The sequence below is a fragment of the Squalius cephalus genome (assembly GCF_949319135.1).
Source record: "Squalius cephalus genome assembly, chromosome: 5".
Lineage (NCBI taxonomy): Eukaryota > Metazoa > Chordata > Actinopteri > Cypriniformes > Leuciscidae > Squalius > Squalius cephalus.
The window spans coordinates 40313529-40335963 of NC_137126.1; the positions used below are offsets into that span (position 1 = coordinate 40313529).

The 22435-nt window shown below is 37.6% G+C and overlaps 1 protein-coding gene across 4 annotated transcripts in view; it reads left to right on the top strand.

Annotated features, from left to right (window-relative positions):
- Positions 1-22435, top strand: part of LOC307159534 (transmembrane protein 132C) — a 248048-nt gene that overhangs the window by 71462 nt on the left and 154151 nt on the right. For all 4 annotated transcript variants that reach the window (XM_079872967.1, XM_079872966.1, XM_079872968.1 and 1 more), the window contains one exon: positions 6807-7692. In XM_079872967.1, the coding sequence (XP_079729093.1) occupies positions 6807-7692 (886 nt within the window). The remainder of the gene's footprint in view (positions 1-6806; positions 7693-22435) is intronic.

Genomic DNA, 22435 nt, shown 5'->3' on the forward strand with positions numbered 1-22435 from the left:
AGAGGACAAACGCCAGAGGAGAATTCTTTTATCCAGGCGTAAAATACCATATGATCCGTCAACTCCATTACTGCCCGAATAATATCCACACACACATACTTGGGTTCTTCAGTCTTTATTTGAATGCCCTGAGGTCCCTGAATACAGCTGTGTGTTCTTGTGCCATCTCTGGTCTCATCCAGGATCTTTGGAATGGTGTTTAGTTTTTAGAAGTCGTTTGCTTCAGCCTACAGCATATAAATTATTGTAGGGCCAATGAAGGGGCTAGAATAAAGTGGACAGGATGGAGTGCCTAGCAACTTTCATCTCACAGCAGGCTTTGTTTTTAGCTTGCAGACTCTGAATATAAACTAACTGAAATGGAACCTTATAAGTAACTGTTTTGGAACAATATAGGTGACAACCACACGATAATTTAATAAACGTTCACTACCATTCAAAAGTTATATATTTTTTAATGTTCTTATGATCACAGTGTTTTCCACAGGATTTTGTGAAACTGGTGGGTGGACCTCGGTCCCTTTAGGAAGAAAATTGTGTACATTTTTTAAGTTAAATTCATTAATCTGGTGCACTTTGAGAGTTCGAAATAAAGAGTTCCAACCCATATTCAGTGTGAAAATTGAACAAAGAAAAAAGTCTGCATTGTACCTGAACTTTAAAAGGGACTCACCTCTTTTAGTTTCATTACACTACATAATAATAATAATAATAATAATAATAATAATAATAATAATAATAATAATAATAATAATAATAATAATAAAAATAATAATAATAATAGTTATAATATTATTTCTATGCCAGTAATAGCCATATATTGTAAAACAAATGCACTGAAAAATAAATGAAACTTTCATAATTAGTTTTGTCCTAATTTCTATACTTGAAAGGGATAAACCTGTAAGCTTTTATTTTGACGGAAACTGCAGTCGAGCTTTTATTTTGGCGGAAAACAAGTTTTACAATTGCAAACACATCTCATTACAAATCCAGTGAAAAACTGTAATCATCTACTATGCAAATGTGAAAATAATGCGTAACTGCATTTCCAAATGTACGCTAAACTCAGCACGTGCACAGATAGCGTTCACTGCATTCATTCACTGTGATCTGAGACACAGAGCTGATCACGTGAGCGAAGTGTGCACTTCTCTTTGCGCAGCGCAAACAGAAGTTTAAATATATTTTCGCACCGCCAGTCTAGTTAACGCTGCCAGTGTTACTTCAGTCTTGAATGTCACATGATTCTTTAGAAATCATTAGATTAGATTAGATTAGATACATCAAATCTTTGAAATAGATAGGTCTTCACACAGGCACAACTTATATATTCTACAGTACTTTGTTTTGAGTAATATCTGTGAAATAATCAGCACTTTCTAAACACAGAAATTCTGAGCACATCTTTACACTTTTTTTTCACACTTGTATATTATTGAGGTATAGTCTATTTCAGTTAAATCTACTCCAAAACAACATGTAAAACAAAACAAACTGTGGTTGGTTACTTTAAATGTTAGTTGGGTCTCTTCCTGTAACCTATTCTTGACCAGAACAAACTGCAATATGAACAAATACGCCAACGTCTGGCTAGGAGAGACTAAGAGATGTCAAGTATTTCACTTTCCATGAATTGGGATAAAACCTGGGATAAAAATGGAAGAGATACCATAGGATTTATCGCGCGTCACTTTATCTGCCATAATGAAATTGATTGGAGGTTAAATTGGCAGAAATAAATGGGCAGAAATACAATTCCAAGAACCCAAGGGAAAGATTTTGAACTCTTCACGCTGTATATATGAGTTGAAGCTTTGGGTGATGCTGTCTCGCCTGCCGCAATGAAATCTTCAGCGTTGTGAGAAATGTTTGACATTTGAAAAGTGGCCTGGGAAAAAGAGAGTGAAAGTGAAAGGTTAGAAATGTGTGGGGTGTCGTCAGCCTTGGGACCAGCGGCTGAAACAAATCAGAGCGGAGGTGTTTGGGCTTAGAATTATGATCCTCTTTGTAGCCCTGAGAGCGCCATAAAGAACGGACTTGTGACACAGAGAGATGCTGTTTTTGGGACGACGCTGCCTCCATCTGCCGAAGCTACGTGCTTTATAGCGTGCAACCTCCGTATCGCAGCTCCCCAGGGCCGCCACAAAACATTGCACTTTTTAATTCTTTCTTTTTTTTGTGTTAGTCCTCTGGGGCTCTGCGAATTATGTCATGATCGCTTGTGGTGAGAAAGAAGACTTTATTCATCTGTAATTTCCTGATGAGAGACTCATAAACAACATTAAAGGAATGTTCAGGTTTCAATAAAATATAATCTTTATTTAAGACGTAATGTAAACTACCACAGAAAATAGCTTTGACTTGTCCCGCAATTTCTTTTAAAAAGCAAGAATCATGGTTACAGTTATGGATGACCGAATCTTATTTTCTTCGTTAACTTGTATTAGGCTAAACCCATTCCTTTGTTGTATCGTTCATTCTTTCTCTTTCCCGACACCATCCTCTCTTCTTCCTCAAGACGCTGGGTCCACAAGGCCTTACGTGTGTTTTGTCTCAGTGTTGATTTGAAATGAATCACTGAAGGTGTATCTCTCTCTGAAGGGATTATTATGTGTTTAAACTCTTGTTGTGAGACGCAGTGCCATACCAAATCTTCATTATATTTTCACACCTTTTCAATGCTTCACTCCCTCTACCTGAGGAGAAAGAGAGAGAGTGAGAGAGATAAAGGAACACAATAAACCTCTGGTTCTAGTCCAGACAGCTGCTTGAGTTTCTGTTGGTCTCCATTCAGTCACTGTTTCAAAACATGCAAATGAGACTCTTTGAATCAGCATGACATCTTTTATATTTGAATCTCAAAAATAAGAGAGAAAACAAACAAACAAGAAATACAAGAATAAGAAAGATTGTGTATTACATAATTTTATTGTATAATGAGCTGTGGTCGAAACTCTTGCTGTGTAAAACGGGATATTGTTTTGCGCTCCGTTCTCTGATTTATCAAGTTTTCGGAACTTATATGATGCTAAAGAGACACGTGGGAAGAGATTATTGTAAACCAGCACTGCATTGAAATTTTCTGCATCACTGTCTGTGATTATTTCAGTTCAAATCACTTAAAATACAAACAGATACATATTTATATAAATGCACATTAAAAAAAATTGTTTATAGATTATAAGAAAGTTAAGATGGGAAATATTCTGTGTTGCAAGATTGCAATTCAAAATCTAACTCTCAATGATGTCATTGTAATTAAAATATACATAGAAATCTGTATTTTTTGCATTTATTTGCATATTAAATTGTCCTTGGTCTTGCATTTAATCATCTTTAGCTGCCTTTATGCTGCAAATGTGGCACATGGCATGTGCTTGTCTGTTAGAGCAAAATGTGGTCTCATACTGGCTCTATCAGTACAGATCTAAAATTATAACAGGAAAGAACTTTAAATTTAGGGCCTGATTCATTGAAGCATTTGGCACACTCCGTCTGCTTGGCAGACTGTCTTACATTTGATTGGCAGAGTGATCTGATAAGCTCCATCAGAGACTTAGCGGAAAATGCGAACATGTAAATACGAACAGGGATTTTACAATGATAGAGGTAAAGAAAAAAACCCTTAGAGAAAGGTGAATGATTGATTCTATGCTTTAATTAAGCATGAGTGAGCACAGATGTGGTGGAGCTTCCAACTGTTGCCTAAATACTTTTTCTAAAAAATCAGATGACAGTTATGCAACTTGTGGGAGTTATGGTACACAGATTTTAATTAGCCAGGAAAGAAAGTTTAAAAGATAGTTATTGGGTTGATATTGTGTGCACAATATATTGTCACAATATACTGTAAAACACAATCGCAATTTTAAAGGTAAAATGCGGTAAAAATGGTAAGGTAACTATCTGTTAATTGGTTAATGGTTCAGTTCCTTTACTGCATATGGAGAAACTGTTATACATCTTAAAGGGGGGGTGAAATGCTCATTTTCACTCAATCTCCTGTTAATCTTGAGTACCTATAGAGTAGTACTGCATCCTTCATATCTCCAAAAAGTCTTTAGTTTTATTATATTTATAAAAGAAAGATAGGCTGTACCGAGTCTTTCCGGAAAAACCCGAGCGGCTGGAGGCGGGCCGTGTGGGCGAAGCTAAAGCTGTGCTAACGCGCCGAGCTAACAACAACACACAGACATTTGGAGCAGTTTTACTCACCGCCCGGTTCCAACCACGACCGCGAACCTTTATCATTGTGACTGCTCGATCCTTAAGCATTAGACGATCTGCAAATCCGTCGATCTGGGCTTTGTTTATAAAACAATCATCGTCGAAATGCAGGGAACAAACAGTCTTGCACAACCTCCGTTTATGCTCAGGAAAAACAAACTCCATCCACTGGTGTCTTAACGCTGGGTTCTTTGGGAATCTGTGCAGGGTTGTCTTGCCCTGGCAACCAAAAACCCACTTCTTTGGTGACACTGACTTCCCTAAAGCCGAGCATAGCGCTTTGATGGGCGTACTGCTTTCGCTCTCTTGCTCTGGTCTACGGTTGAAATGCCCTTAGGACCCGTATAAGGAAATTCCGCTACATCTGACGTCACACATGCCCATACTCGAAAAAAACTTTCCGAAACTTGTGACAAACCGGAAGGAGCATTTTTGGAACAGAAATACTCCTTCAAACGTACAATTTAATTTTTGAAACTTTGTCCATGTTTAGCATGGGAATCCAACTCTTTAACAGTGTAAAAAACTCAGTATGCATGAAATAGCATTTCACCCCCCCTTTAACAGAACATTTCAAAATGCTGTTAAATTTACCGTTTTTGGAAGTGAAAAATCACACATCAGGTTATAATTTACAATGAAACCCATAAATTGACATTCCCAGAATTCTCTGTGACTCTGTACATTTGGGTTTTGTTATATCTTATGTTGTGAAATTAATGTTTATTGCATTCTTTTAATGTCATGTTACCATGATGGTGTTTTGTATTTGTGTGCATGACACTGTGCACCTTCTATATATTAGTATTTACCTCAGCTTGTGGGAAAGATACTTGTTTTTTGGTGGTTGTCAGTGTATTATAAAGGTACGAAACAGATTTTAGTCCTAGTCAGTACAGTAGGTTAGTATATCAACATTATATCAGTTAAAGGTAGGGTAGGCCTTTTTTTATAAACAGTTTTTGTTATACTGGTTGAAACTCTCTTCACATCCTGATAGCAATCAATAATAGAAGTGGTCTAAATATTAAAACATATCTTCTATGGAAGTCTCAGGACCAAAAAATGGTTTCGGTCCAAATGCAATGATACAATGTCCTACCTGCATGGCGACGTTGGAGAGGGAGACGCCCTGAAGAGAGGGTGGGATCTTATGCTTGCAAAGCTAGCTTGCAATTGCTAGCCTAACTGAAATTACCTACCCTACTTTTAATGAAATATAAGTTTAAATATGTGGTGGTGGTGTTTTTTTTACTGTAAATTTAAGTTCAATGCGTAAAACCCAAAATGTTTCTACCTTATTTTACAGTAAAGTTACGGCAACCACAGCTGCCTATTAATAATAACAGATTATTATTTTTGTTTTCCAGTGTACCTACCAAATGTCTTTGTGTATTTGAGTTACTAATTAAGTGTGTACTAGAGTAGTACAAACTTTCTGACCTTTCAGACTTTATGCTGCAGCTCAAAGGTCTGGCTACTAAGACTGCATGTCATTGGTCAGGAGTGCCTGCATAGCAGTAATCAAGTAAAGTTGTGGTCTTGCAGCTGAACAGTTTGGTGTCTGATCCTGCAGTTGTTCAGGGATGGGATTTTACTGAGGTCACAGTCCTGCTGTAGTGCCATTCTTCCCTTGAGCAAGGCATTTAGCCCTGAGTTGCTCCTGTGGGACCTTTTGCGTTGGATACAAATGTCTTCTAAATGACAGATTTCAATTTCAGTGATGACTTGTTGACATTTTTGGTCATGTTTTAAGAAGAGTTCAAATAAGTTGTCCCTGAGCAGAAAAAAGGCATTTCCACGACCGCTATTACACCCTGACACTCACAAAGAGACACACACTCACAAAGGCACTGCAGTGGCATATCCTGTCCAATGGAGTTGGAAGCAATTGTGTGAATGTGAGCCAAAGAGGCTACAAATGATTCCTGTTTTTCAATTGGTAAAGCATAGTGTTGAAAATGTGTATTTAAATGAAAAGGCAGGTTGTTTAAGAAAGCAAAAAAATGGGCATTTCTCAACCAAATAAGTACACATTATGCTCGATGCCAATTTTTACGGCTCATTTTGTGATGTCATTTTCACAGCTCCTGAGTAATTTGTTAATTGTGGCTCAGCTCAAGTTTTACAGCTTAAGGGCTTGTGTTTCTGGGTGGTCTTGTGCCAACTGAACAGCTACTTTTGAGATAGTTATTTATTGCTAGTTTTGATGCTGTTCAGCTTTTTCATCACAAGAATAAATTACATTAAAAATATTTTAGTGTATATTTATAACATAATTTTCTCTCTGAATTTTTCTTTTTTTTTTCTTGCTGTACCATCTGTTGCATTCAGAACATTTACTTACTCTCTAAACACACTTATACAATTATCTTTCCAAAGACCCTTGGCCTTAATTTAATTTGTTTCTCTGTAAATAAATGATTTTGTTGAACGAGATGAAACAAAAACCAGGGGACACTTTAAATTATAACAGAAAGCAATTTTGTACTTGACTTTGTACTTGTAAAAACATCTGAAGTGTCTCTGAAATTAAATAAACATACAGATAAATCTCTTTCTTTTTCTCTCCGCAGTGTGTGAGAGCAGGGGTGGAGGTAGTGATCTTGTGCCCAGGTTCTCCTCATCCTTGCCCACATACCTTCCCGTGTCCTGCCAACTGCAGGGTGCAGAGTCATCCTTCTTTCTCCGGGAGGCCACACAGGAAGTGATGCGTAACGGAAGCTTGCAGACACGCAGCGAGCCTCTCTTTCTCCACTTGCCCGATGCTGGCTCCACTTCCCTGTTGTCAGTCAACTGTAGCTATGGCAACCTCACTGCAGAGGCGCCAGTACCACCAGAGCTCCTCCAGGGGGCGCTTCCACGTTCATTCCACACCTCTACACACCTCACTCTGGGCTGGAAGGTGAGAGCACACCTGGTGAGCAGGAGGATAGGAATTGATCGCCCTCAAATACAGGTGTTGTTTTACCTGGCAGGCCGCAGATGGGAGGATATGGATCCTCCTGCGGAACTACTCCCGTGTATCCGTGTCGTTGGCATCCGTGATCCAGGGGAAGGTTCTGTGTCAACCGCCTGTCGCCTGGAGGGAAACATGGGTATCTGTGTATCCCAGCTTGACATTCCTACGACCTGGTTCAATGCTCCTCCGCCACGTAGACGCACACAGGAACCCGTTCCCATCACGGTTGAGTTGCACTACTCCATCCTTCCTCCAGAGACCCTGGGAAAAGAGTGCATAGGGGGTAGGGCACAAGGAAAAGCTGTAGGGCAAGAAGGGGATTTGCAGAGGATTGGGACGGTGACTCTCTCTTCTGGGGACAACAAAGTGCCCAGAAGCCGACTTAGACTGGATGGAGACGTCGAGATTCTGGCACCCCCCATCCCAGTTAAACAGGGACAGACTGTGGGATTTCAAGTACTAATGAATTCTGCTGCCACCACTGAGCAGTTCACACTGAGGTAGGACAAAATACATGCACACGCCTGTATAAAGGTTGCATGTCTTGTGCTCATGTTCTCAGTAGGGGTGTAAAAATTTTCTCAATTTCAAATGACTGGAAAGGTAATCTAATTTCAAATTAAAGGAAATGAGCATGCATTTCCACTATTGGTCAATATCCAGTATCAACCGATATGGATAAATTAAATAATTTTGAATATTGGCTGATAACTAATATGGTATATCTATATTGCGCATCCCTATAAATTTTATATGCAGTTAAAGTAGTCTTTACTTTTTCTGTCTAGTTCTGTGTTGTTGATAGAGAGTATGAGAGGAGAGTATGTTTTTCCATTGCAGCTGAGATGATGTGAGTGATTGTGTGCATGGCTCCATTGCAGCTTCATGTTGATCGCATTGTCACGAAAAGTGTTTTTTTGGCCGCTGGATTCATTTCAGGATGGTTTGCAAGAATTGTGGCTATCAATTTATTTTTCAAAAATTGCTATTTAATCGGAATCAACCAGTCAGAGCAAATATTTACACTCATAGAACTCCCATAATTCAATGCTAACAATACACATGCATGCAGTGTGGTGAACTTTAAAGTCACAGTTCACACATAAACACACTGCTGCTCGCTCACTTACTGGCAGCTTTTCATCCTGGAGGCCTTAGGGCTTTCCCAGACATATGATAGATTAGACTTATTCATCAGCTTGCAGATAAAGCAGAGCTCCAGACTACCGCCGTACACGTCCCACCAGCTCCGCTCCTCTCTATCACTGCTGTTGAGTTTTATAATAGGCAATAATTAGTCTCCGCCATCAGGACGTAAGGATCATTAAAATGGATGAAGGAGCATACGTTGAGGTTGTTTCAGAGGGTATAACATCCGAGTCTCTCATATAATCACTGATAATGTTTTAGGTGGATATTTACATCCATACACAGTCAATATTACTGATGTAGGAGGGCAACATGTGCTTGTTAAATATAATAGTTTACTACTTAGGCCAAGAGACAAGAAGTCTGTGGGATGTCATCTCAGTGTATTTATGTCTGGGATCGCGATTATCTGCAGGAGAGTCGCTATGGAAAAAGTCTCTCCCATCTCAATTAACTTCCGTCAGCAGAGAGACAGATGCATGCTGGCAGAGGAAGATGCTATTGTTTCTGCTAGTTGAACAATGCTGCGACATCAAAGACACTCCTGCTGGTGTCGTTTGGGTCTATAAAAGATGTGTGATGTCTTTCATTTCGCCACCTGCTATCTGTTTAGATGGAGAAAATCTAAATGTTTTCCTCCTACCGATGATGGGAAAAGTCTGCCAGCCGTTGTTTGTTTGTTTGTCTAGAAAATCACAAATTTGTGCCCTCATTGTTGCAGAGGAGGAGATTGAATAGCTAAAAATATCTTCATTTGTTCCCTCTAAAATCAAAACCGAGTCATATAGTTGGTATTTTTTCCTTGTTTATCTGTCATACACATGGAATAACAGAGGTATTTGAAAAAAGTACACCTTTACAGACGTTTGAATTAGGGATGCCCCGATCGATCGGCCGTAGATCGGTGTCGGCCGATAATCAGATTTTATGACTCGATCAGTACTCACTAAACTTGGCAGATCTCACAAACCGATCACAATTTGATGACGTCAACACGTGAGGACATACATGATGCGTGGGGGGCAACGCAGTCATGCCATCCGGTGTGGAATTACTATGATGTTTCTAAAATCAATGAAAAATTCGCTATTTGTCGTGTATTTTACAAAGAAATCTCGCGTGGAGGAGCATTGTCCAAAACATTTAATAGCCTACGACGAACCTGATTCGGCACTTAAGGACAAGCCACCGCGAGACGTATGGCGAATATGAAAAACTGGCAACTGCAAAAAAGGCAGTAGTGCTCTTCTTAGTGCTCCATCGACGAGTGTTGATAGTGAGCGGCTATTCATTACAGCCGGATATGTTTTGGAGGAAAAGAGGAAAATACTGTCTTCCCAAAATGCAGAAAAGCTAATATTTATAATTAAAAAAAAATCTTCTATTCTCAGTCTTATATTGGACAATGTTTAATTAAACCTTATGAGTTACATCAGACTTCTCCATGTTGGAGTTTAAATTTATTTTATCCTCTAACATTGGACAATGTTTAATTAAACCTAATGAGTAGGGATGAGTCACAATTTTCGAATATTCGATTAGTTGATTTTAGTATAGAATAACGAATAGGATGTGTGATTATTGTCTTTAAAAAAAATCCCCATGTTTTCGGTTCTGATACGGTGGTGACACGTTCATGTAACCAGAGGTTGGCAATGCCAGTAACGCATCTAAAATATGTCAATCAACTCTCAGACACACATTGATACATATTGTCTCACACCAGAGCATGTAAGCGGAGTGGTGATATTTCCTCCAGAGCGGAGAGCGTCTTTATAAAGATTCAGCGCCGCTCACTCAGAATGCCCACAGTGACATGCTGGTTCGAAAATATGTGAAATAAGTAGGGCTGCCCGTGCACGACGAAAGTTTTTTTTCTAGTCGACTAGTAGTAGTTCATTTGAGCCATTAGTCTAATTGCATATTTATATTAATTTAATTACTTAAATTAATTAATTTAATTACTTAATAAAAATATATATGGGAGAGGATACTAAACCATGAGCGTTATCGTAATATATTGCCTATTCCGCATCTCAAGCACATGCATAAAGCTTGCCACAAAGAACCGGCAAAAGTAATGATTATGCATCATGATACATTTTAATTGTTTATTAATAAACTAGTGTTTTCTGGCTGCAAAGATAAAGTTGGCAATACTGACTCTTTGCAGTGAACGCGCCTATAGAGAAATGCACACTTTATACGGATTAGCCTACATAAGCAGAGAGTAGCCCATTTCTTTTCGATTTGAATTGTTGTTTTTAAAGTAGACATTTCAATCTTTATATACATATTTCTCGGTTCTGTGAGGCAAGTAGCTTATCCGCTGAGTTTCAGTTAATTTATGAGACGAGCTCCAGTTCACGTGCCCGCGCCTCCATGTCCTGATTATATTGTCAGCTATATTTATTACTTCTTATTTATTAAATCCAGGCAATTGGTTGATGAAACATTGATTTAAATTAAGACACAACTTATACAAAACGAAATTCACTTTAAAGAATGGCTTTCTACAAAACAAAAAACTTAATTATGTGGTCAAAATCATGTTTGACCCACTCCAAATGTCTCCCGATATATAGGGCATCTTCTGATCCTATCTTACCCATCTCATGCGGTTCCCTTTTCATATAATCAACATAAATGAAAAAAAAAAAAAAAAAAAGAAAAAAAAAATTAAATGTTTATTTTGTCCTCCACAGTTTTTTATTGGACAGTGTTTAAATAAACCTTGTGGGCTCCATTTTCTCCATTTTGTTTGTATTTATCTTTGTCTTATATTAAGTATATTAAGCATCGGAATCGGTATTGGTATCGGCCGATCACCATGACAAGAAATCGGTACTCTGGATCGGCTGCAAAAATCCTGAACGGAGCATCCCTGTTTGAATCGACCTTACAAAGTTAACTTTTATATATTCATTGTCTTCTGTCACACAATCTAGTCATAGTTTATAGAGTTTAGGTCAGTGGTTCTCAACCGGGGGCCTCAAGAGACTTTAAATGGGGCCTCAAGATGACTTAAAATCATTTAAAATAAGGTAAAACAAGCATTAAAAATCAAGATATTTCTTAGTTATTTTTATTCTAATATATCTTTCTAGTTAATACAAGCTCGAAAATATTGATGTCAAAAAGTTGAATTGTCTGTTCTTTAATGAGACTAGTAGATATACAGAACTGTTTTTTGCATAGAGGCAAATGTGATCTGACCAGCTTATAATATTTAGATTTCTCTTGATTAACATAAGCACATCTACTGGCTTGTTTACAGTACATCAGTCTCCTTATATTGCGACAAGCTGTTAGACAAAGCACCATTCACACAGGCACACAGAACCTCAGTCAGATGGACAGATGGGTAATTTTGTTTTGTGCATCTAGAAGTAAGTTATGAGTTTAGATGAATTAGAACATCTCATTTGATCACAGTTTTGGAAATAATTCTTCTGTCTGTCCTGTTCCATCATGTATGCCACGCAGCTGTCAAACAATGTACACGTCGTAATGTGATGCTTGGTGAACAAAACAGCATGTTTTTCTCAGATGATTTGCCACGTTTTTCCAATTTTAGTACTTGTTCTCAAATCAGTAAGCACAACTGTCTAAACTGTTTTGCATAGCTTACTATTTAACTCATTTGCTCTGTTTTCACCCAGTTTGCAAGGCTAGGTTAATTTATTTTAAGAACTTCATCTTAGGACAAGACAGACAGAAACCAAACAGGACATTAATCACAAAAACATACTGTTTTTGACAAAACGGTGTCATTATCGGATAAAACAATGTAATAATAGTTACACAATAAAAAAAGAAAAATTTTAAGTAATGGTGGGTACTATTTGCATTTTGTCTAGTAACATGCACTACTGTTCAAAAGTTTTTTTTAAAGAAATTATAACTTTTATTCAGCATTACATTGATCACCATTGACAGTAAAGGCATTTATAATGATATATAATGAAAAGATTTCTATTTCAAATAAATCTTCTTTTGAACTTTCTATTCATCAAAGATTCCACAAAAATATGTACGCAAAATCAAAAAAAGCACAACTGTTTCAATATTGATAATAATAAGAAATGTTTTTTTTTATTAGAATGATTTCAGAAGCATCATGTAACATTGAAAACTGGAGTAATGACTGCTGAAAATTCATAAATAAAATTTTAAAATATATATTTTTTAAAAACAGTTTTTTATTGTAATATTTTACCTATTTTTACTGTATTTTTGATCAAAGACATGCAACCATAAAATACTTTCAAAAGGTCTTCAAAAACATTAAAACACCTTACCAACAGGGCTTGACATTAACACCCACCAACCCGCCAAATGCGAATTTCAGCAGTGGCGTGTAACGCAGTCACTCCCACTAGCCACTTTGCTGGGTTGAATTTTATATATAATATATATACATTTTTCAAGTAGTTCTTTTAAAAAGGCATGTGAAATGGTAAACTATGTGCAATGTAGTGTAGTCAAAAACATACATTTTTCGATGCATATCGATACTGAAATATCTGAAACGCTTCCAATACACCTTTTCCGCAGTATTGGTACACCACTTGCTTTCTCACTCTCTCATTTCTCCGACAGCGAGTTGACATACAAACCCACCTCCCTTCACTCACTCTTTTCATTTCATTCGCTCCGGATGAATATTGTTGGTGTTACAAGGCTTGAATTTCGGTGTGGGATAGCGTGTATTATGCATAATTTTACTCATTTGACTCATTTTCTCAGATTTGGTGTTCACTCCCAATGTGCACGCACATAAAGCCGTCTCTGAGTACTAAATTGAGTTCTTTTTCGCTGCTTATTGCACTTAAAGAGTCAAATACACACAAAATAATTTTGAAATGACGTTTTTGGCGAGTATTCACGTAAACACAGTCAGTTATGTTTTTAGTGAACGTAAACCGTTGAGACCAATACCATGGGTGAAATCGTCCATATAGATTTTTAAAATATTACTCATAATAGAGATGCTGGAGACCCGCACAGAGCGGGTTGAGTAGGACATGAGGGGTTACATGTATATAGGCTACAGTAGCTCAACTCCATATCATGTTAAGCACATGTCTGTATGCCTCTATTCCTATTGTATCTGCTGTTCTTTAACTGTTCTTCTCTCTCCTCCCGACTCCTGTTTTCTCTCTTCTTCCACATCTTAGAAAACAATCTGCATTTCCATTCTCCCTGACTGCATAACACAATCAAAGGGCTTTGGATTGGATGTGTTTTAGATTTCATCTGCTAATACACTTTGTCCATGGTTAACAAATCAGAATGTAATAAGAAAACTAAATTTGAAGAAAAATATTCAGGGATTTGTCAAGAGTTTTTAATCAGTACTATCTGGAATATACAATTACATTCCACTGAAAATCATGTTGTTTTTGTGCTTTTCTCAGGTGATTGGTGTGGGGCAGGAGTAAACATACTTATAAACAAATTTATGAAGTACAATTTGCATCACATTGCTTTTGCATAGATCTGTGCAAACAGTGTGCAAAGTGTGTCAGGGATAGTTCACCCAAAAGTGTCATTTTTATGTAATTCATTTATTCACTATGATGTTTTTCCAAACTGTATGACTTTCTTCTTCAGTGGACGTCCAGAACAACATTTTATGGACCAAAAAACATTTTTCAGAATATCTTTTTTTGTGTTCCACATAATAAATGTCTTTCTGATTGTGCAGTGTTATTGGGAGTAACAGAAAACAGATTTCATCTTGATCTGCTGGGATTCTGTAGGTCAGTACAGCAACAAATGCGAGTTTCAATGACAGAGGTTGATCAATGAGAGAGACTTTTACATCAGCATTAGGTGCCAAAGACATTTCTAGTGCTAGTATTGCTATGCTAATTCCACAAAGCTACAAATCTTATGCATCCTCACAGAGCTCTGCTTTAGCCAAAACAAAAGCCACTGTAGCATGCACATGCACACACACACAGACATTAGAAGATGTAGGCTACTAATAAGGACATTTACTTTATACTGCCTCTGAACCTCGCACAAACCTGTTGACATCATTAGATTTGATGCAAAACATAATTTGGTGAATAATGACCATGTCAGATACTTAGAACCTCTCCAAAATGGGCTTACAAGTCAGTTTTTGTCACGTTTCACTGTATTTGTGAGGATGTTTTCACAAATTTGTCCCTCAGTAATATATTTAAACATAGGTTATTATCATTAACTAAAACTAAAAATTAAAACCATAAAAAACATCTTGAACTGAAATAGAATACTAAATACTAAATAGAACTGAAATAAAATTAAATATATAAAAAAATAAACAAGTGGGCAAAGGCAACATTTATCATTTTCATTTAAAGTTGAAGTATTAAAATTGCTAAAACTTAATAAAAACTATATAGATATAAAAAACCAAATAATAAAAATGACAAAACTATAAAACTTTAACTAAAATGAAAATATAAAAATAGTCTAATTCAAAATATTAACAAAACTATATTAGTGTATCAATGATAGTAAAATGAAAGGAAATGAGGCATTTATATGGCGCTTTACTTTGTAATACTGTCTCCTCACCCAAAATAACACTAATTTAAACCTGAACATGCACATTAGCTATCTATATGGATGTACTATAGACTTTTATTGTTAAGTTATATTTATTAATTTATCATAAATATATATTTTTATAATTTTATATACATATATATTTAGAATAATAAAAAAACAAACTATTATCTTTATTTATGAATAATTTGTCCAACTGAAGATGTCCTCGAGATGTTTTGTCAGATTTACACGCCCCCAAACTGTTGCTAAATACATACACATTGTGGGATTCCATGTTTTATGGGGGCTTTCTATAGACACCATTATTTTTTATACTGTAAAAACTCTATATTCTGTCCCTCTAACCCTACCCCTAAACATAACCCTCACAGAAAACATTTTTACATTTTCAAAAAACATCATTTAGTATGATTTATACGCTGTTTTCATCATGGGAACCAAAACATTTTCCCCACAAGTTAAAAAAATTCTGGTACATTTTCTCCCCACAATGTAGGTTTTTCCAAGACCACACACACACACCCGCTCTTCGGGTCTGCACCCAGCCATTGTGTTAATGTCTGTCGTCCGGTGTCCCACAGTGCATCAGTTCTGCGGCTGCCTACTAGTGTGGCCTAATGTTCAAGCGCCCACCACTTTACCTCCATAAATCTCTCTTTCTCTCTTACTTTTTATCTCTCCAATAGTGTCTTCTCTCTCATCCTCATTAGCCAACTCTAAAATATTCATTTGAACAGACACTGAGCATCATTAGTCCCTGTTAGAAGACATGATGTATAAGAGGAGGAAAAAGACTCAGACCTACAGGATCTCGAGGGAATTGGTCTTAATGAAAATGAAATCCCACTCAGGATTTTTTTATTTTTTTATTCTGCTCAGCCATACAGAGGCAAATATATGTATGTGTGTGTGTGTGGTTGGGATGACCTGTTCATCCATTCAGAACTACAGAAAGCACTTCATTCCCTTTCTATCTCTCTAAATGTGTGTGTCTGTGTAGTTAAGCTGGCCTGTAGACGTGATAAGTACAGGACTACTGGGTAATTACGTTCAACAGGAGAGGTGATAGGAAGCTAAACGTGTGTATGCGCATGATTGCATTAAACTGCGATGTAGATGGAGGGTCATGAGCACTTGTGGCTTCGCACCTGCGCTGGAGCTTGTCTTATTACCCGTCTGGTCTCATTTCGTATCGTTCTAATCTCGAAAGCACTTAGCGTGGTGCTTTCAAACACAGAGGGCAAGGCCTATAGAGAGAGAGAATGTCTGCAACAATCTCTCCTGCAACTCTATTTGTTTTTTCCCCCTTACCTGTCTCTCTCTAACAAACACAAACACACATATTGAGCTCCCAGAAGAGGCTGGGAGCTTATTTTTTGATCTAGCTGACTTTTGATAGCAGCGTTGAGTGGGTTCAGTTTAAACGTATGGAAAGGTAAGCAGTCCCTGAGGGCCCATGTACCATTCATTCAGAGGTAAAACCCCTTTAATCTCATTCCCTGAAGGCCTGCACTATCTTGCATACACAGGGAAGGGTCACAATCACATGAAGTTTTTTTCTAAAAAAGCTCTGTAACCGCAATTCTAATGGCAATCATTTAATGCTAAGCTACGACCAGAACCGACATACCTTTTCACTGATTGTTGAGGTAACAGACTACAATACTAAACAAACAAATTAGTATGTTATACTTTTCAATAAGGTTCGAATTTTGAACATTAATTTGTTTATGATATATCATGAACAAACAATGCACAACATTTATTAATCTAAGTTACTTTGTAAATATACTATTGTTCACTTGTAATTTGTTTGTTCCCTCAGTAGTTCCCAAAACTTTACAGGCCCCCATTTTATAGAAAGCCCCCCGCCTACATGCACCCATATAGACAGTTTCAGACATGACCTTGCTTGCAAAACACTATAGAATTTATTTGAAACATTTTAATTAACACAGTTCTACAACTTCTCAATTTCAACGGGCTTCTCTTTGTTTTCGTGATGTGAAGTCCCTAAGTTTTGTCTTAAAGGGATACTTCACCGTTTTTTCATATTAAACTATGTTATTCCCTTAACTAAGACGAGTTGATACATACCTCTCTCGTCTCAGTGCGTGCACTCAATCGCTCTGGCGCGCGGCGACACTTTGATAGCACTTAGCTTAGCTCAGTTCATTCATTAGGATCCAAACAGAGATAAAGCTAGAAGCGACCAAACACCTCCCTGTTTTCCCTATTAAAATACAGTTACACGAGTAGTTACACGACCAAGTATGGTGACACAAAATAAAACGTGGCGCTTTTCTAAGCGGGTAAAAAGGATAACTATAATGTATGGCGGAATAGCACTTCGGAGCACTTCGACTCGGCGCAGTAAAAAGTCACGTTGGTTCTAATGACAGAACTGAGAGGGAGAGGGGGAGAGGATTTTTCAGGAGTGACTTTTTACTGCGCCGAGTCGAAGTGCTCCCAAGTGCTATTCCGCCATACATTATAGTTATCCTTTTTACCCGCTTAGAAAAGCGCCACGTTTTATTTTGTGTCACCATACTTGGTTGTGTAAGGGAATAACATAGTTTAATTACAAAGAACGGTGAAGTATCCCTTTAACTTGTTCGGCTTCACACTGTCAGAAGCTAATATTTTGAGGCACACAACACACTGTGGTCTCTCTTTATTACCCACCATTGTACTGTTCAATCTGGGGGTGAGATATAATTCCTTGTCGTATTTTCTTGTCTTTAAAACACACGATCATTGCAAATCCATTTGTCCTTTGTGTCAGAAGTTGCACAAGCACTTGGAGTACATCAGAAATAGAACGGGGCATCAGTTTACTGTCTCTTCGCGGCACACCACATCCAATGTACAGTGGTGGTCAAAATTGATGGCACCCCTGATAAATATGATAAAAAATGGCTGTAAAAAATAAATCTGCATTGTTTATCCTTTTGATCTTTCATTCAAAAAATTCGCAAAAATCTAACCTTTCATTGAAGTAAAAGAATTGAAAGTGGGGGGTAAATCACATTATAAAATAAATGTTTTTCTCCAAAACATTCAGCGTGTTTTGGAGAAAAACATTTATTTCATAATGTGATTTACCCCCCAATATTGCGTTATTAGGAAAAAAAAAAAATATATTTTTTTAGAAAATCGATTTTTGACATTTGTGAATCGATTCAGAATCGTCCACGTCCGCATCGCGATGCATCTAAGAATCGATTTTTCCCCCACCCCTAGGAACGGGGGCCAATCAGGGGCCAATCAGATTTGAGCAGGGGCCAGGGCCCCTGTGACCCCGCCTCTAGAACCGCCCCTGGAGTCATGGCTGCTGAAAATTTATCTTGGGCTTTGGCACCAGCACCCTGTGGGTCGCAAAAAGGGGTAATGGGCACAGATTGTGCAGATTGACAACCATATCTCCGCTCCAATTACAAAAAAGATAGGACTTGATTTTTGTTGCATTTGTTTTGAACAGACAGAACAGCAAGGCTCAATTTGCCATGAGGGTCTCCTGCTCAAGTTGATTGAGTGGTGTCAGAGGAAAAACAACATGCATCTTCAAATCAATTGGCTAAGAACAAGTGTGCAGGTAAAGCAGGCAGAAAACACACAGATTTCGTCCCTGCAGTTGAAAGTAAGTCAGGAGACAGTTAATGAAGGCGCATAGGCTCTCTGGAATAATCTCAAGTCAAAAGCATCCTGTCCGCCCGCACATGGTTTTTCCCTTCAGAGGGCCTAAAGGAACATCTTGACCCCTTGAACAATTTCTGTCAGACATGAACCCTGGCAGTTAACCTCAAAAAAGACAAAAATAATGATGTTCTATAAAGCTTGCAACACAGACAGGCCTGGCTGCCAAAAGAAAACAGATTGGACACAAAAAGTGGTAGAAACATAACTTGTTGCCAAATCAGAATAGCACATGAAGTCATATAGTACTAAGTCTAGTTGCACTATTTAAAATTAGGGCTTGGTTGAAAATATTAATTTCTTGATTTTAATAATCTCTCACATTGATGAACTGATATCGATTCTTAAACCCCAAGAAGCGATTTTTTTTAGTCTGTGCTGTTTGCAGTTGAAGCTAGAACAAAACTTCACTATTATTTGTAGTGTGCCTTCCATCCAATAAATCACAATGAGCTTTGTGCCTGGTTACTTTTGATATGAAATCAATTCTGTAATTTTTTTAAATGAAATTCAAACAATAGTTTTGGCACTCTTTAATGTGGCTTGACAGATCGCTGTTGCCGCCTCAGTTTAAGCGAAGCGGCAGCACAAAGCGCATGTGAACTGATCATCTATTCAGCTTTACTACTATAGTAACAGGACAGAAATAAACATGAATGAGCATCAGAAGAAATGTTGAAATATACAGTAGATTTTTTCCTAGAGAAAAATGTACATGTACTCTGCCTGATACCACATCTGACACCACAGATTTTACTTGCCTTTTGCAAAATGTACTCCTTCTGTAGTACCGATTTTACTTGTAAAATACATGCTAAAATGTAAACTGATATGTTTGCACTCATGCAATGGTACAATGGATGTAAAATAGAGAGATAGGGTTTTAGAGTAAATTATGGACTAATGATTATATTGGGATAATGTTCGTGTGAATAGGCCTTAAACGTAGCTCTTGAGAGGCTCAAGTGTGTACCTGTAAGTGTGAGCAGGTGTGTGTGTGTTTTAGAGCTGAGGAATGAAGGATCTTAGCAGCTGACTCTTTGCAGCACATGCACAGCGCAGAAGGGTCTGAGTGCGTGTATGTGTAGGTCTGAGGAGAAGGTCAAGATAACGCAGATGTTTTAAGAGCTCTGCAACCACTATCTGATCCTGACTAAATCCCTGTGATCCCCAGTCTCTCTCTCTCTCTCTCTCTCTCTCTCTCTCTCTCTCTCTCTCTCTCTCTCTCTCTCTCTCTCTCTCTCTCTCTCTCTCTCTCTCTCTCTCTCTTGCTGTTTCTTCTCTCACTGACCCTCTGCGCTCCTCTTTCCGTTTCCCCCTCTTACACACTAACATACAGAGTCACAGAGTATTTTTAAGGTTGTACACTGTAATACACATATGCATGAAACATTTATTTTTGTTTTTTTCATAATGAAAAAAATCTTAACATTCATACAAGATTATATATAAAAATAAATTGAATAAGAAAATATATTTATATTATTTTTTTTCAGAATATAACTTGAGTTGTAGTATTTTTTTCTTAGAAATGGAATATATTTATTAAAGTATGTGTTTATTTATAAGGTTTATTGAGGTTTTATTTTATTTATAAACTAAATATATTTTGGTAAAATGACCTAGCAAAATGTCCCTTTTCCCCCCTTTTCTTGTTTCATAGTATAAAAAAATCTAAACATTCTTACAATATTATATTATTTAAATATATTTAATAAGAAAATATATTTATTATACTTGAATTCTAATAATTGTTCTTACCATTGATAAGTATTTTCTTCCTCTCTCCCTTTGTTCCTCCCACACACTAACATGCAGAGTCAGAGGTTGTGTATTGCAATAAATTTGTATTTTGCCTTGTTTTATAGTACCCCCCCATACATTCTTATATTAAAGTAAATATATAAGAAACTTTATATTTGACTAAAATATAATAAAATGTATTTATTTATACTTTTAAACCTCACTATATTTTGTTATATTTATGCTTAAAACAAGATAAATATTCTGATATTTACATTTTTATAGAAAACAAAACAATGATTAAGAAAATTAGATGCTTATCTGTAATAAACCATGTGAAACCAAAGATTAACATGAAGTTAGGACAAAAAAAAAAGACACCATACATCTAATTTCAATTACTTCTCAGTAATGCTTCTCAGTCTACTAAACTGAATCTGTCTGCCTAGATTTCTGTCCATCTCTGTCTATCAATCTGACTGTTTTGCATGTCATACTGGTTAGCAGATTTGAGTCTATTTATTGCATCTGGCAGGACTATTCATCGAGAGAGAGACAGGCATCACATCCATCAGTGTGACGATCAGAGCCTGGAAGAGTAGTAGTCTGCGCATGCAAGCTCCTGTCGGCCCCCTTGTTTATCCGAGAGTGCGATGACAGCAGATATTCCGTGGTTTGACTAATCCTGTAACTGACAGGAGATCCTTAACTAGTCGTAACTGAAAAGAAACCCCAGTAGGAAGCTGCCAGCACTTTTCTGCTCTTGATTTTCCTCAGGACTATGTGGGACAGGCTTGATTCAGCTCTGTTTTAACCTCAGGTTAGCTTTAACCTTAGCTTAAGTCCAGCTCTGCTTTAACCTTAAGTGTAAAAACTTACTTGTTCTTCCTGCTCTAAACCCTTGACAGTTTGAACCAGTGCTGTGTAACCTGTCGTACCACCTCAGTGCACTCCTGTGAGCTTCTGAGCTTTATGAAGGTGTGCGTGTGGAAAGTGAATTAATCTGTTCCGGTCGTCCCTTTCTTCTCCAGCCACGCTCCATCACTCAGTACAATGAAATTTCACCCCTCTTCTAAGCATGGGAGCGCAGGTAGCAGATCTAAATGTTTGTGAGCATCAGCTTGCTGTAAGGCCCAGGTAGGCTGCTCTGGGCCAGAGCGTTTGAGCAAAGTTACATGATTTGGCCTGGGGTGAGGAGCACTTTTTGTTTTTCTGAGCATCTGTGTTTTTTTCTCCATCTAGGATCATTCTGACACTGCGCCATCACAACCACAAGACACGTGAACACAGGGTTTTTTAAACTGTGGTCCCCCGGGGGGCCACAAATTTAAAGATCCCATAGCATGAAAATTTCACTTTGAGGTTTTTTAACATTAATATGAGTTCCCCTAGCCTCCCCTAGCCTCCCAGTGGTTAGAAATTGTGATAGGTGTAAACCAAGCCTTGGGTATCCTGCTTTGCCTTTGAGAAAATGAAAGCTCAGACAGGCAAATCTGGAATCTTCCCCTTATGTCGTCATAAGGGGAAAGGTTACCTCCCCTTTCTCTGTTTTGCCCCAAATAGAATTTGGCCCGCCCATGAGAAAATGAGCTACGCGAGCGCGATATTGTTTTTTCCTCGAGAGACATCATGGCTTATAAACGAGCGAAGCATGGCAGTTGCTCAGTGTTTGTATGTACAAATGAACACAAAAGTATTTTTTTAGTTCCTTCATCCGAGCCTCTGAAGAACCAGTGGGTTATGTGAATTTCTGATGTGTAATTGTTCAAGTTCAGACAGATAAACTTTCTTTCAAAATTGTTCAATACTGTTTATGCATCAGTTAATCAAGCCAGTGACTAAACGATCAACTTCACATCGTTTCTCTTTGTAGGATGAAAATAATCTTATTTAAACTGTGATTAAAATATATACAGAAAGCGATCAAAGAACAGTCCCTTTCCAATCGCCCAAGCTGTCAATCACACAGCGCGAGTTTATCTGGACGCTTGCCAAAACTCGTTATGAAATCAATGACGCTGTTACACTGCACAACGAAGCTCTTACTGTATTTACATCATGTTTGCATTGGTGAAAGCATTAGTGAGA